This window comes from Nerophis ophidion, linkage group LG17 (genome assembly GCF_033978795.1).
Source record: "Nerophis ophidion isolate RoL-2023_Sa linkage group LG17, RoL_Noph_v1.0, whole genome shotgun sequence".
Classification (NCBI taxonomy): domain Eukaryota; kingdom Metazoa; phylum Chordata; class Actinopteri; order Syngnathiformes; family Syngnathidae; genus Nerophis; species Nerophis ophidion.
This window is the reverse complement of record NC_084627.1, coordinates 51806368-51823394: the sequence shown is the minus strand read 5'-3', so window position 1 is coordinate 51823394 and position 17027 is coordinate 51806368. Positions and strand designations below refer to the sequence as shown.

General features: G+C 44.1%; 1 protein-coding gene across 1 annotated transcript in view; it reads right to left on the bottom strand.

The window, feature by feature from the left end:
* Window positions 1-5433: 5433 nt before the first annotated feature.
* Window positions 5434-17027, bottom strand: part of c6 (complement component 6) — a 58404-nt gene continuing 46810 nt past the window's right edge. The window contains exons 16-18 of the mRNA XM_061877165.1: window positions 9128-9215; window positions 6577-6821; window positions 5434-6500 (exon numbers count right to left, since the gene is read on the bottom strand). Coding sequence (XP_061733149.1) covers window positions 6322-6500; window positions 6577-6821; window positions 9128-9215 — 512 coding nt within the window. The 3' untranslated portion in view covers window positions 5434-6321. The remainder of the gene's footprint in view (window positions 6501-6576; window positions 6822-9127; window positions 9216-17027) is intronic.

The following is a 17027-nucleotide window of genomic DNA, read 5'->3' as shown; positions in this document are numbered from 1 at the left end:
TACACATGTGTGATGGTATGGGGGTGTATTAGTGCCCAAGGCATGGGTAACTTACACATGTGTGATGGTATGGGGGTGTATTAGTGGCCAAGACATGGGTAACTTACACATGTGTGATGGTATGGGGGTGTATTAGTACCCAAGGCATGGGTAACTTACACATGTGTGATGGTATGGGGGTGTATTAGTGGCCAAAACATGGGTACCTTACACATGTGTGATGGTATGGGGGTGTATTAGTGCCCAAGGCATGGGTAACTTACACATGTGTGATGGTATGGGGGTGTATTAGTGCCCAAGGCATGGGTAACTTACACATGTGTGATGGTATGGGGGTGTATTAGTGGCCAAAACATGGGTAACTTACACATGTGTGATGGTATGGGGGTGTATTAGTGGCCAAAACATGGGTACCTTACACATGTGTGATGGTATGGGGGTGTATTAGTGCCCAAGGCATGGGTAACTTACACATGTGTGATGGTATGGGGGTGTATTAGTGCCCAAGACATGGGTAACTTACACATGTGTGATGGTATGGGGGTGTATTAGTGCCCAAGACATGGGTAACTTACACATGTGTGATGGTATGGGGGTGTATTAGTGCCCAAGGCATGGGTAACTTACACATGTGTGATGGTATGGGGGTGTATTAGTGGCCAAAACATGGGTACCTTACACATGTGTGATGGTATGGGGGTGTATTAGTGCCCAAGGCATGGGTAACTTACACATGTGTGATGGTATGGGGGTGTATTAGTGCCCAAGGCATGGGTAACTTACACATGTGTGATGGTATGGGGGTGTATTAGTGGCCAAGACATGGGTAACTTACACATGTGTGATGGTATGGGGGTGTATTAGTACCCAAGGCATGGGTAACTTACACATGTGTGATGGTATGGGGGTGTATTGGTGGCCAAAACATGGGTACCTTACACATGTGTGATGGTATGGGGGTGTATTAGTGCCCAAGGTATGGGTAACTTACACATGTGTGATGGTATGGGGGTGTATTAGTGCCCAAGGCATGGGTAACTTACACATGTGTGATGGTATGGGGGTGTATTAGTGGCCAAAACATGGGTAACTTACACATGTGTGATGGTATGGGGGTGTATTAGTGGCCAAAACATGGGTACCTTACACATGTGTGATGGTATGGGGGTGTATTAGTGCCCAAGGCATGGGTAACTTACACATGTGTGATGGTATGGGGGTGTATTAGTGCCCAAGGCATGGGTAACTTACACATGTGTGATGGTATGGGGGTGTATTAGTGCCCAAGGCATGGGTAACTTACACATGTGTGATGGTATGGGGGTGTATTAGTGGCCAAAACATGGGTACCTTACACATGTGTGATGGTATGGGGGTGTATTAGTGCCCAAGGCATGGGTAACTTACACATGTGTGATGGTATGGGGGTGTATTAGTGGCCAAAACATGGGTACCTTACACATGTGTGATGGTATGGGGGTGTATTAGTGCCCAAGGCATGGGTAACTTACACATGTGTGATGGTATGGGGGTGTATTAGTGCCCAAGGCATGGGTAACTTACACATGTGTGATGGTATGGGGGTGTATTAGTGGCCAAGACATGGGTAACTTACACATGTGTGATGGTATGGGGGTGTATTAGTACCCAAGGCATGGGTAACTTACACATGTGTGATGGTATGGGGGTGTATTAGTGGCCAAAACATGGGTACCTTACACATGTGTGATGGTATGGGGGTGTATTAGTGCCCAAGGCATGGGTAACTTACACATGTGTGATGGTATGGGGGTGTATTAGTGCCCAAGGCATGGGTAACTTACACATGTGTGATGGTATGGGGGTGTATTAGTGGCCAAAACATGGGTAACTTACACATGTGTGATGGTATGGGGGTGTATTAGTGGCCAAAACATGGGTACCTTACACATGTGTGATGGTATGGGGGTGTATTAGTGCCCAAGGCATGGGTAACTTACACATGTGTGATGGTATGGGGGTGTATTAGTGCCCAAGGCATGGGTAACTTACACATGTGTGATGGTATGGGGATGTATTAGTGCCCAAGGCATGGGTAACTTACACATGTGTGATGGTATGGGGGTGTATTAGTGGCCAAAACATGGGTACCTTACACATGTGTGATGGTATGGGGGTGTATTAGTGCCCAAGGCATGGGTAACTTACACATGTGTGATGGTATGGGGGTGTATTAGTGCCCAAGGCATGGGTAACTTACACATGTGTGATGGTATGGGGGTGTATTAGTGGCCAAGACATGGGTAACTTACACATGTGTGATGGTATGGGGGTGTATTAGTACCCAAGGCATGGGTAACTTACACATGTGTGATGGTATGGGGGTGTATTAGTGGCCAAAACATGGGTACCTTACACATGTGTGATGGTATGGGGGTGTATTAGTGCCCAAGGCATGGGTAACTTACACATGTGTGATGGTATGGGGGTGTATTAGTGCCCAAGGCATGGGTAACTTACACATGTGTGATGGTATGGGGGTGTATTAGTGCCCGAGGCATGGGTAACTTACACATGTGTGATGGTATGGGGGTGTATTAGTGGCCAAAACATGGGTACCTTACACATGTGTGATGGTATGGGGGTGTATTAGTGCCCAAGGCATGGGTAACTTACACATGTGTGATGGTATGGGGGTGTATTAGTGCCCAAGACATGGGTAACTTACACATGTGTGATGGTATGGGGGTGTATTAGTGGCCAAAACATGGGTACCTTACACATGTGTGATGGTATGGGGGTGTATTAGTGCCCAAGGCATGGGTAACTTACACATGTGTGATGGTATGGGGGTGTATTAGTGCCCAAGACATGGGTAACTTACACATGTGTGATGGTATGGGGGTGTATTAGTGGCCAAAACATGGGTACCTTACACATGTGTGATGGTATGGGGGTGTATTAGTGCCCAAGGCATGGGTAACTTACACATGTGTGATGGTATGGGGGTGTATTAGTGCCCAAGGCATGGGTAACTTACACATGTGTGATGGTATGGGGGTGTATTAGTGGCCAAGACATGGGTAACTTACACATGTGTGATGGTATGGGGGTGTATTAGTACCCAAGGCATGGGTAACTTACACATGTGTGATGGTATGGGGGTGTATTAGTGGCCAAAACATGGGTACCTTACACATGTGTGATGGTATGGGGGTGTATTAGTGCCCAAGGCATGGGTAACTTACACATGTGTGATGGTATGGGGGTGTATTAGTGCCCAAGGCATGGGTAACTTACACATGTGTGATGGTATGGGGGTGTATTAGTGGCCAAAACATGGGTAACTTACACATGTGTGATGGTATGGGGGTGTATTAGTGGCCAAAACATGGGTACCTTACACATGTGTGATGGTATGGGGGTGTATTAGTGCCCAAGGCATGGGTAACTTACACATGTGTGATGGTATGGGGGTGTATTAGTGCCCAAGACATGGGTAACTTACACATGTGTGATGGTATGGGGGTGTATTAGTGGCCAAAACATGGGTACCTTACACATGTGTGATGGTATGGGGGTGTATTAGTGCCCAAGGCATGGGTAACTTACACATGTGTGATGGTATGGGGGTGTATTAGTGCCCAAGGCATGGGTAACTTACACATGTGTGATGGTATGGGGGTGTATTAGTGCCCGAGGCATGGGTAACTTACACATGTGTGATGGTATGGGGGTGTATTAGTGGCCAAAACATGGGTACCTTACACATGTGTGATGGTATGGGGGTGTATTAGTGCCCAAGACATGGGTAACTTACACATGTGTGATGGTATGGGGGTGTATTAGTGCCCAAGACATGGGTAACTTACACATGTGTGATGGTATGGGGGTGTATTAGTGCCCAAGACATGGGTAACTTACACATCTGTGAAGGCACCATTAATGCTTAAAGGTACATACAGGTTTTGGAACAACATATGTTGCCAACCAAGCAACATCTTCTTTCATGGATGCCCCTGCTTATTTCAGCAAGACAATGCCAAGCAACATTCTGCACGGTAACAGCGTGGCTTCTTAGTAAAAGAGTGCTGGTATCAATGATGTGCAGCAGGGAAGTGCACACTGAAAATGTGTGACGCATTATGAAGCCTAAACGCCCACAACAGAGACCCCGGACTGTTGAACAACTTAAGTTGTACATCAAGCAAGAAAGGGAAATAATTCCACCTGAAAAGCTTCAAAAATTGGTTTCCTCAGTTCCCAAACATTTACTGAGTGTTGTTAAAAGGAAAGGCCATGTAACACACTGGTAAAAATGCCCCTGTGCCAACTTTTTTGCAATGTGTTGCTCCCATTAAATTGTAATTTAATGATTATTCGGCAAAAAAAAAAAAAAAAAACATTCCTCTTTCCAAACGTGAAATATCTTGTCTTTGCAGTCTATTCAATTAAATATAAGTTGAAAAGGATTTTCAAATCATTGTATTCTGTTTTTATTTACCATTTACACAAGGTGCCAACTTCACTGGTTTTGGATTTTGTCGAAGATATCTTCTATAAAAGATGTATCAATATACCTTATCTATTAAAAAACTAGCACCATCATAAAAAAAAGCTAGCAAAGCTGCAATTCTGTTCAATTAGTTTTAATCAGCCCCTTAAGTCATCAAGCAGTTACAAAAGTATAACATGACATTGCTAATAATTGTATTTCTAAATATGTTGACACACAGACTGTTGTTGCAGCACCCCCCCCCGCCCCCCCACACACCTTTCTCGCAGCCATTTGTGTGCAACTGTCCGAGTTTGCACATATTTTCTGTACGTGCAATATAAGGACGCAAAACAGTCTTAATAAATCCCACTGAAAAGCAGTACATGGTTTCTTTGCATGTCTTCCCTAGTACTGTAGACATTGTAGTCATCATCATTCATACATTCTGCATAAACATGAACACGCTAAATGGATTGCACTCAGTATTTTGCACATCCAAAAAATGCAATCATCTGCACACAAGCTTAGTGGATCAGCTTTGGGGGAACTATCATGTTTGCAGGTGTTTAACCACATGCGAGACTTTAGTAGATAAGTCCCACAATGGTTTAAACACACTATGGCACTATAATCCATTTAAATGTAGACTTTATATCGGGGGTGTCCACTCTGTTCTCATTTTATAAACCCATAAAGTATGTACTTTAAAAAATTACTTTTTGATTTCAGATGATATTTTTGGGCTTGGGTGTTTCGGCCTTTTTTCCAGGTCCTGGTGATTTGACCCACCTGCCCTTGGTTGGGAATAAGGAAGCTTTATAATCAGGGACAGGATTTATTTAGTTTTACTTTGCTTTTTGTGCTTTATGCTCTCCTAGCCCCGCCTGCCCCGTGTGCACTTCCCTGCTGCACATCATTGATTTAGTTTTTTCCTGCCCTTTGCCTGCCGTCTCTAAATCCTGGGATCCAGTCAAACACCAGCCCCTTAAGATACATTCCACATGTTTTTTTTTAAATTATACTTTTAATGTTTTGTTTTAATAACAGTACCGTATTTTCTGAACCATAGGGCGCACCGAACTATAAGGTGCAGTGCCGAGGAGTGGGTTTAGTCAGGTCTATTTTCATACAAAAGGAGCATCAGATTATAGGGCGCATTTAAGGGGTCATATTTTATTTCATTTTTTCTAAATGTAAAACATTTCCTTGTGGTCTACATAACGTGTAAAAGATGCGTCTTAAAGTCCAAAAAATGCCGTAGTGAAGTGAATTATATTTATATAGCACTCTTCTCTAGCGACTCAACGCACTTTACATCTTGAAACCCAATGTCCAAGTTACATTTTTAAAGCAGTGTGGGTGGCACTGGGAGCAGGTGGGTAAAGTGTCTTGCCCAAGGACACAACTGCAGTCACTAGGATGGCAGAAGCGGGGATTGAACCTGGAACCCTCAAGTTGCTTGCATGGCCACTCTACCAAATAAGCTATACCCTAAACAAATGATTAGGGCCCACAAATGGCCTCCTAACTCGACTTTATACAACCCTGGTTAATATTTTCCACAACTAGCGACATTTTGTCGCTTTGGAGGGTTTCATTTGATGATTCAAGCCCTAATTGTTGGAGAGAAAATGTAGTGTAGGGTCACACAGAGCCCCCGGTATCACACAGTACAGGATCCTTCATTGAAGATCTCAAACTGGTAGCTGGGCCACACAGAGTCCTCGGTATCACACAGTACAGGATCCTTCATTGAAGATCTCAAACTGGTAGCTGGGCCACACAGAGTCCTCGGTATCACACAGTACAGGATCCTTTAGCTGGGCCACACAGAGTCGCCGGTATCACACAGTACAGGATCCTTCATTGAGGATCTCAAACTGGTAGTTGGCACACCTGAGGGCGACCATGGAGCAAAGATTCATGCTGCGAGTCATCTGGCCTCGAGTCAGCTTGAGGCAGAACATGTGCTCCGTGGCTGGAGGACAATCCCGAGCTGCTCTGCATTCACATTTTGTGGAGGCTGAGGACACGGCACACAGGGCAGACATCTTTGTTTCAGTGCTTTCAGTAAAAAGAAGAGATGTTTCCCCACTTACACGAGCAGCTCTCCCATTCGTAACAAACATTGAGGTCGCACGGCTCCCGAACAGAACTCTTCAAGGCCCACGCGGCTCGGAACCTGGCCCACTCCAGTTCAGCCGGACCTACAGCGTCGCAAGCGCCGTCGCTCAGGAAGAGGAGGGGGTCGCCGTGGCAACGGGCAGCGTGGAAGGAGCAGAGGGACATCGGCACGGTGACGTTGACGTCGGTGTTCAGGACGCACAGACTCTCCGGTTCGGTTCTGGTTGTAGAAACACAGGCACAGTACGTTTAGTGTTCTCTTGAGACCAGTAGAAACGTCGACTCACACCGGAGTCAATGAAGAGAACGTCGTTGTAAGCTTGGCCATTTACTTTTGACATTTCTTCATAGACAAGATGGTGAAAAACTGAAAAGATCAAAGAGACACAAACACACTTAATACCTCTCTACATATTTGTCTACAATGACATATAAAATGTAACTGTAATGTCCCAAAATGTCCAGCAGAGGGAGACTCCCATCTGCCCGAATGACTTGAACACAGTGTATCTAATTCGACAATTTTACAATAAAACTAATAAAAATGTCAATCAATCAATCAATATTCAACTTATCAGCTTTTTTTTAAGGTGTCTGACATGTTGTGAACTTGCTAAAGACAACTTACGGCATTGCTTCTTCGCCGCTTTGTGTAGAATGGCAACAGAAATGACTACAGAAGACCGCAACATGTATGACTTGCTTTCGAACGAATACCGGAAGTCAACCGACATGAAGTCATTTAGCGGAAGTGACATCATCTAACTGCTGTTTACCGATTATTGCATACAATAAATATAAACAACTTTATCTCCAAATTAAAGCATTGCAGTCACTAATACAAAGTTTTATGTAAAGAATATTAACAATTGACTTCAGGACAACTCAGTAGGTACAAGTCAGTTGAATCTAATCCAGTTATTACGGTCACTTGTTGCAAATGTTTATCTTCAAATCAGAGGAAATTAATTGATTACCATGAATTGATTAACGTGGACCCCGACTTAAACAAGTTGAAAAACTTATTGGGGTGTTAGTAACACCCCAATGTTACCACTAAATGGTAACACTGTTACCATTTATGGAATATGTATTGAACTGTGCAATCTACAAGTAAAAGTTTCAATCAATCAATCAATCAATCAATCAATCAAAACACCAACGCGAGGAAAGGCTTTTGGAGGGGGAGGAGTCAGCGATGCATAAGGTGACGCCTTCACACTGCAGCCCAATTTAGGCTTAATTAATGTCAAAGTGTGTGCAGCAAGCTGTTGTAGATCTTTGATCAGTCTGTAGTGGTCAGTGCCCTGTACTTTGCAGTTCTTTGTTGGGCCAGCAGCAGCAGCAACAAGGGACTCAAAGCAGATTGATAAAGTGATCTGAAAAGAAACACTGGCCATCACAGACAATCCTGCCCACCGACTCCAGCAGACAATTGAGGGACGGCGGAGCTCATACTCCAACAACCTCCTTCAGCTTTGTTCCCACACTGTTTGATTCAAGACCTTCTTCATTCTGGACTCCATCCAGCTGTATAATCACTCGCCATACAGCAATGTATATTCTGAGTTTTACAAGAAACATGTGCTTTTGTAAGGTTTGAAACACATTTTTTTTTACTCAATATGATAGTAATGTCTGCGATGAGGTGACGACTTGTCCAGGGTGTACGCTGCCTTCTGCCCGATTGTAGCTGATATAGGTACCAGAGCCCTCCGCTGTCCCAAAAGGGAATAAGCGGTAGAAAATGGATGATAGTAATGTTTTTAGAATCCTGAGAAAATGTGTTTGAAGCAATAAATGACAAATAAATAAATGGATGATACTTCTGTAGCACTTTTCTACCTTCACTCTACTCAAAGCGCTTTGACACTATTTCCACATTCACCCATTCACACACACATTCACACACTGATGGCAGGAGTTACCATGCAAGGCCCTAACCATGACTCATCAGGGATTGAACCAGGAACCCTGAGGTTGCTGGCACAGTCACTCTCCCAACCACGCCATGCCGTTTGTTTCAAGCATAACTTCTAAATGAAACATTCAATATGTCTAATAATGTCTGAATTGATGTATCTTTGCGAGTTTTACTAGAAACCTGCTTTTGTAAGGTTTGCAAAGAAAAACTTTTTTTACAACTCAATATGACAATAAGTTCTTAGAATCCGGAGAAAATGCCTAACATGCAGTAAAAAATGGTTTAAGCATAACTCCCTAAATCAAACATGCAATATGTCTAATAATGTCTGTAATAATGTATCTTTGTGGGGTTTACTAGACACACGTGCTTTTGGAAGGTTTGCAAACACAAACATAATTTTTTGCTGAATATAAGAGTATGTTCTTGGAATACTGAGAAAATGCAGATGAAGCAATAAAAAATGGTTTCAAGCATAACTCCTAAACCAAACATGCAATATGTCTATTCATGACTTGATTAATGTATATTTGTGAGGTCTACTAGAAACATGTGTTTTTGTAAGGTTTGGTAAGACAAACTACTGATGAATAAAACCTTACAAGCAGATCTCCCGTGGAATGCAAGCACATTGAGAGCCTTGACGTTCTTCACCAGGACCACACTGACTGTCAGCTTCATACGCTTCCTCTGCAGCACACAGGAAGAAACAAGTCTTTACATTCAAAAACATCACAAGTACAATATCCTCAGCAAGCCAGACTGGGACTAGGGCCTACTTTACAACTGTGCAGTATAGTATGTACCATCAGTGCAGTGTAGTACCAGACTGGGACTAGTGCCTACTTTACAGTACAACTGTGCAGTATAGTATGTACCATCAGTGCAGTGTAGTACCAGAGTGGGACTAGTGCCTACTTTACAGTACAACTGTGCAGTATAGTATGTACCATCAGTGCAGTGTAGTGCCAGAGTGGGACTAGTGCCTACTTTAAAGTACAACTGTGCAGTATAGTATGTACCATCAGTGCAGTGTAGTGCCAGAGTGGGGACTAGTGCCTACTTTACAACTGTGCAGTATAGTATGTACCATCAGTGCAGTGTAGTACCAGACTGGGACTAGTGCCTACTTTACAACTGTGCAGTATAGTATGTACCATCAGTGCAGTGTAGTACCAGACTGGGACTAGTGCCTACTTTACAGTACAACTGTGCAGTATAGTATGTACCATCAGTGCAGTGTAGTACCAGACTGGGACTGGTACCTACTTTACAACTGTGCAGTATAGTATGTACCATCAGTGCAGTGTAGTGCCAGAGTGGGACTAGTGCCTACTTTACAACTGTGCAGTATAGTATGTACCATCAGTGCAGTGTAGTGCCAGAGTGGGACTAGTGCCTACTTTACAACTGTGCAGTATAGTATGTACCATCAGTGCAGTGTAGTGCCAGAGTGGGACTAGTGCCTACTTTACAACTGTGCAGTATAGTATGTACCATCAGTGCAGTGTAGTGCCAGAGTGGGACTAGTGCCCACTTTACAACTGTGCAGTATAGTATGTACCATCAGTGCAGTGTAGTGCCAGAGTGGGACTAGTGCCTACTTTACAACTGTGCAGTATGGTATGTATCATCAGTGCAGTGTAGTACCAGAGTGGGACTAGTACCTACTTTACAGTACAACTGTGCAGTATAGTATGTACCATCAGTGCAGTGTAGTACCAGAGTGGGACTAGTGCCTACTTTACAGTACAACTGTGCAGTATAGTATGTACCATCAGTGCAGTGTAGTACCAGAGTGGGACTAGTGCCTACTTTACAGTACAACTGTGCAGTATAGTATGTACCATCAGTGCAGTGTAGTGCCAGAGTGGGACTAGTACCTACTTTACAGTACAACTGTGCAGTATAGTATGTACCATCAGTGCAGTGTAGTGCCAGAGTGGGACTAGTGCCTACTTTACAGTACAACTGTGCAGTATAGTATGTACCATCAGTGCAGTGTAGTGCCAGAGTGGGACTAGTGCCTACTTTACAGTACAACTGTGCAGTATAGTATGTACCGTCAGTGCAGTGTAGTACCAGAGTGGGACTATTGCCTACTTTAAAACTGTGCAGTATAGTATGTACCATCAGTGCAGTGTAGTACCAGACTGGGACTAGTACCTACTTTACAGTACAACTGTGCAGTATAGTATGTACCATCAGTGCAGTGTAGTGCCAGAGTGGGATTAGTGCCTACTTTACAACTGTGCAGTATAGTATGTACCATCAGTGCAGTGTAGTACCAGACTGGGACTAGTGCCTACTTTACAGTACAACTGTGCAGTATAGTATGTACCATCAGTGCAGTGTAGTACCAGACTGGGACTAGTGCCTACTTTACAGTACAACTGTGCAGTATAGTATGTACCATCAGTGCAGTGTAGTACCAGAGTGGGACTAGTGCCTACTTTACAGTACAACTGTGCAGTATAGTATGTACCATCAGTGCAGTGTAGTGCCAGAGTGGGACTAGTGCCTACTTTACAGTACAACTGTGCAGTATAGTATGAACCATCAGTGCAGTGTAGTGCCAGAGTGGGACTAGTGCCTACTTTACAGTACAACTGTGCAGTATAGTATGTACCATCAGTGCAGTGTAGTGCCAGAGTGGGACTAGTGCCTACTTTACAGTACAACTGTGCAGTATAGTATGTACCATCAGTGCAGTGTAGTACCAGAGTGGGACTAGTGCCTACTTTACAACTGTGCAGTATAGTATGTACCATCAGTGCAGTGTAGTACCAGACTGGGACTAGTACCTACTTTACAGTACAACTGTGCAGTATAGTATGTACCATCAGTACAGTGTAGTACCAGAGTGGGACTAGTGCCTACTTTACAGTACAACTGTGCAGTATAGTATGTACCATCAGTGCAGTGTAGTACCAGAGTGGGACTAGTGCCTACTTTACAACTGTGCAGTATAGTATGTACCATCAGTGCAGTGTAGTACCAGACTGGGACTAGTACCTACTTTACAGTACAACTGTGCAGTATAGTATGTACCATCAGTGCAGTGTAGTACCAGAGTGGGACTAGTGCCTACTTTACAACTGTGCAGTATAGTATGTACCATCAGTGCAGTGTAGTACCAGACTGGGACTAGTACCTACTTTACATTACAACTGTGCAGTATAGTATGTACCATCAGTGCAGTGTAGTACCAGAGTGGGACTAGTGCCTACTTTACAGTACAACTGTGCAGTATAGTATGTACCATCAGTGCAGTGTAGTACCAGAGTGGGGCTAGTGCCTACTTTACAACTGTGCAGTATAGTATGTACCATCAGTGCAGTGTAGTACCAGAGTGGGACTAGTACCTACTTTACAGTACAACTGTGCAGTATAGTATGTACCATCAGTGCAGTGTAGTGCCAGAGTGGGACTAGTGCCTACTTTACAGTACAACTGTGCAGTATAGTATGTACCATCAGTGCAGTGTAGTGCCAGAGTGGGACTAGTGCCTACTTTACAGTACAACTGTGCAGTATAGTATGTACCATCGGTGAAGTGTAGTGCCAGAGTGGGACTAGTTCCTACTTTACAACTGTGCAGTATAGTATGTACCATCAGTGCAGTGTAGTGCCAGAGTGGGATTAGTGCCTACTTTACAACTGTGCAGTATAGTATGTACCATCAGTGCAGTGTAGTGCCAGACTGGGACTAGTGCCTACTTTACAGTACAACTGTGCAGTATAGTATGTACCATCAGTGCAGTGTAGTGCCAGAGTGGGACTAGTGCCTACTTTACAGTACAACTGTGCAGTATAGTATGTACCATCAGTGCAGTGTAGTGCCAGAGTGGGACTAGTTCCTACTTTACAACTGTGCAGTATAGTATGTACCATCAGTGCAGTGTAGTACCAGACTGGGACTAGTACCTACTTTACAGTACAACTGTGCAGTATAGTATGTACCATCAGTGCAGTGTAGTACCAGAGTGGGACTAGTGCCTACTTTACAGTACAACTGTGCAGTATAGTATGTACCATCAGTGCAATGTAGTACCAGAGTGGGACTAGTGCCTACTTTACAACTGTGCAGTATAGTATGTACCATCAGTGCAGTGTAGTACCAGAGTGGGACTAGTACCTACTTTACAGTCCAACTGTGCAGTATAGTATGTACCATCAGTGCAGTGTAGTGCCAGAGTGGGACTAGTGCCTACTTTAGAGTACAACTGTGCAGTATAGTATGTACCATCAGTGCAGTGTAGTACCAGACTGGGACTAGTGCCTACTTTACAACTGTGCAGTATAGTATGTACCATCAGTGCAGTGTAGTACCAGACTGGGACTAGTGCCTACTTTACAGTACAACTGTGCAGTATAGTATGTACCATCAGTGCAGTGTAGTACCAGACTGGGACTGGTACCTACTTTACAACTGTGCAGTATAGTATGTACCATCAGTGCAGTGTAGTGCCAGAGTGGGACTAGTGCCTACTTTACAACTGTGCAGTATAGTATGTACCATCAGTGCAGTGTAGTGCCAGAGTGGGACTAGTGCCTACTTTACAACTGTGCAGTATAGTATGTACCATCAGTGCAGTGTAGTGCCAGAGTGGGACTAGTGCCTACTTTACAACTGTGCAGTATAGTATGTACCATCAGTGCAGTGTAGTGCCAGAGTGGGACTAGTGCCCACTTTACAACTGTGCAGTATAGTATGTACCATCAGTGCAGTGTAGTGCCAGAGTGGGACTAGTGCCTACTTTACAACTGTGCAGTATGGTATGTATCATCAGTGCAGTGTAGTACCAGAGTGGGACTAGTACCTACTTTACAGTACAACTGTGCAGTATAGTATGTACCATCAGTGCAGTGTAGTACCAGAGTGGGACTAGTGCCTACTTTACAGTACAACTGTGCAGTATAGTATGTACCATCAGTGCAGTGTAGTACCAGAGTGGGACTAGTGCCTACTTTACAGTACAACTGTGCAGTATAGTATGTACCATCAGTGCAGTGTAGTGCCAGAGTGGGACTAGTACCTACTTTACAGTACAACTGTGCAGTATAGTATGTACCATCAGTGCAGTGTAGTGCCAGAGTGGGACTAGTGCCTACTTTACAGTACAACTGTGCAGTATAGTATGTACCATCAGTGCAGTGTAGTGCCAGAGTGGGACTAGTGCCTACTTTACAGTACAACTGTGCAGTATAGTATGTACCGTCAGTGCAGTGTAGTACCAGAGTGGGACTATTGCCTACTTTAAAACTGTGCAGTATAGTATGTACCATCAGTGCAGTGTAGTACCAGACTGGGACTAGTACCTACTTTACAGTACAACTGTGCAGTATAGTATGTACCATCAGTGCAGTGTAGTGCCAGAGTGGGATTAGTGCCTACTTTACAACTGTGCAGTATAGTATGTACCATCAGTGCAGTGTAGTACCAGACTGGGACTAGTGCCTACTTTACAGTACAACTGTGCAGTATAGTATGTACCATCAGTGCAGTGTAGTACCAGACTGGGACTAGTGCCTACTTTACAGTACAACTGTGCAGTATAGTATGTACCATCAGTGCAGTGTAGTACCAGAGTGGGACTAGTGCCTACTTTACAGTACAACTGTGCAGTATAGTATGTACCATCAGTGCAGTGTAGTGCCAGAGTGGGACTAGTGCCTACTTTACAGTACAACTGTGCAGTATAGTATGAACCATCAGTGCAGTGTAGTGCCAGAGTGGGACTAGTGCCTACTTTACAGTACAACTGTGCAGTATAGTATGTACCATCAGTGCAGTGTAGTGCCAGAGTGGGACTAGTGCCTACTTTACAGTACAACTGTGCAGTATAGTATGTACCATCAGTGCAGTGTAGTACCAGAGTGGGACTAGTGCCTACTTTACAACTGTGCAGTATAGTATGTACCATCAGTGCAGTGTAGTACCAGACTGGGACTAGTACCTACTTTACAGTACAACTGTGCAGTATAGTATGTACCATCAGTACAGTGTAGTACCAGAGTGGGACTAGTGCCTACTTTACAGTACAACTGTGCAGTATAGTATGTACCATCAGTGCAGTGTAGTACCAGAGTGGGACTAGTGCCTACTTTACAACTGTGCAGTATAGTATGTACCATCAGTGCAGTGTAGTACCAGACTGGGACTAGTACCTACTTTACAGTACAACTGTGCAGTATAGTATGTACCATCAGTGCAGTGTAGTACCAGAGTGGGACTAGTGCCTACTTTACAACTGTGCAGTATAGTATGTACCATCAGTGCAGTGTAGTACCAGACTGGGACTAGTACCTACTTTACATTACAACTGTGCAGTATAGTATGTACCATCAGTGCAGTGTAGTACCAGAGTGGGACTAGTGCCTACTTTACAGTACAACTGTGCAGTATAGTATGTACCATCAGTGCAGTGTAGTACCAGAGTGGGGCTAGTGCCTACTTTACAACTGTGCAGTATAGTATGTACCATCAGTGCAGTGTAGTACCAGAGTGGGACTAGTACCTACTTTACAGTACAACTGTGCAGTATAGTATGTACCATCAGTGCAGTGTAGTGCCAGAGTGGGACTAGTGCCTACTTTACAGTACAACTGTGCAGTATAGTATGTACCATCGGTGAAGTGTAGTGCCAGAGTGGGACTAGTTCCTACTTTACAACTGTGCAGTATAGTATGTACCATCAGTGCAGTGTAGTGCCAGAGTGGGATTAGTGCCTACTTTACAACTGTGCAGTATAGTATGTACCATCAGTGCAGTGTAGTGCCAGACTGGGACTAGTGCCTACTTTACAGTACAACTGTGCAGTATAGTATGTACCATCAGTGCAGTGTAGTGCCAGAGTGGGACTAGTGCCTACTTTACAGTACAACTGTGCAGTATAGTATGTACCATCAGTGCAGTGTAGTGCCAGAGTGGGACTAGTTCCTACTTTACAACTGTGCAGTATAGTATGTACCATCAGTGCAGTGTAGTACCAGACTGGGACTAGTACCTACTTTACAGTACAACTGTGCAGTATAGTATGTACCATCAGTGCAGTGTAGTACCAGAGTGGGACTAGTGCCTACTTTACAGTACAACTGTGCAGTATAGTATGTACCATCAGTGCAATGTAGTACCAGAGTGGGACTAGTGCCTACTTTACAACTGTGCAGTATAGTATGTACCATCAGTGCAGTGTAGTACCAGAGTGGGACTAGTACCTACTTTACAGTCCAACTGTGCAGTATAGTATGTACCATCAGTGCAGTGTAGTGCCAGAGTGGGACTAGTGCCTACTTTAGAGTACAACTGTGCAGTATAGTATGTACCATCAGTGCAGTGTAGTGCCAGAGTGGGACTAGTGCCTACTTTACAGTACAACTTTGCAGTATAGTATGTACCATCAGTGCAGTGTAGTGCCAGAGTGGGACTAGTGCCTACTTTACAGTACAACTGTGCAGTATAGTATGTACCATCAGTGCAGTGTAGTACCAGACTGGGACTAGTACCTACTTTACAGTACAACTGTGCAGTATAGTATGTACCATCAGTGCAGTGTAGTGCCAGAGTGGGACTAGTGCCTACTTTACAGTACAACTGTGCAATATAGTATGTACCATCAGTGCAGTGTAGTACCAGACTGGGACTAGTACCTACTTTACAGTACAACTGTGCAGTATAGTATGTACCACCAGTGCAGTGTAGTGCCAGAGTGGGACTAGTGCCTACTTTACAGTACAACTGTGCAGTATAGTATGTACCATCAGTGCAGTGTAGTGCCAGAGTGGGACTAGTGCCTACTTTACATTACAACTGTGCAGTATAGTATGTACCATCAGTGCAGTGTAGTACCAGAGTGGGACTAGTGCCTACTTTACAGTACAACTGTGCAGTATAGTATGTACCATCAGTGCAGTGTAGTGCCAGAGTGGGACTAGTGCCTACTTTACAACTGTGCAGTATAGTATGTACCATCAGTGCAGTGTAGTACCAGACTGGGACTAGTACCTACTTTACAGTACAACTGTGCAGTATAGTATGTACCATCAGTGCAGTGTAGTACCAGAGTGGGACTAGTGCCTACTTTACAGTACAACTGTGCAGTATAGTATGTACCATCAGTGCAGTGTAGTACCAGAGTGGGACTAGTGCCTATTTTACAACTGTGCAGTATAGTATGTACCATCAGTGCAGTGTAGTACCAGAGTGGGACTAGTACCTACTTTACAACTGTGCAGTATAGTATGTACCATCAGTGCAGTGTAGTACCAGAGTGGGACTAGTGCCTACTTTACAGTACAACTGTGCAGTATAGTATGTACCATCAGTGCAGTGTAGTACCAGACTGGGACTAGTACCTACTTTACAACTGTGCAGTATAGTATGTACCATCAGTGCAGTGTAGTACCAGAGTGGGACTAGTGCCTACTTTACAGTACAACTGTGCAGTATAGTATGTACCATCAGTGCAGTGTAGTGCCAGAGTGGGACTAGTGCCTACTT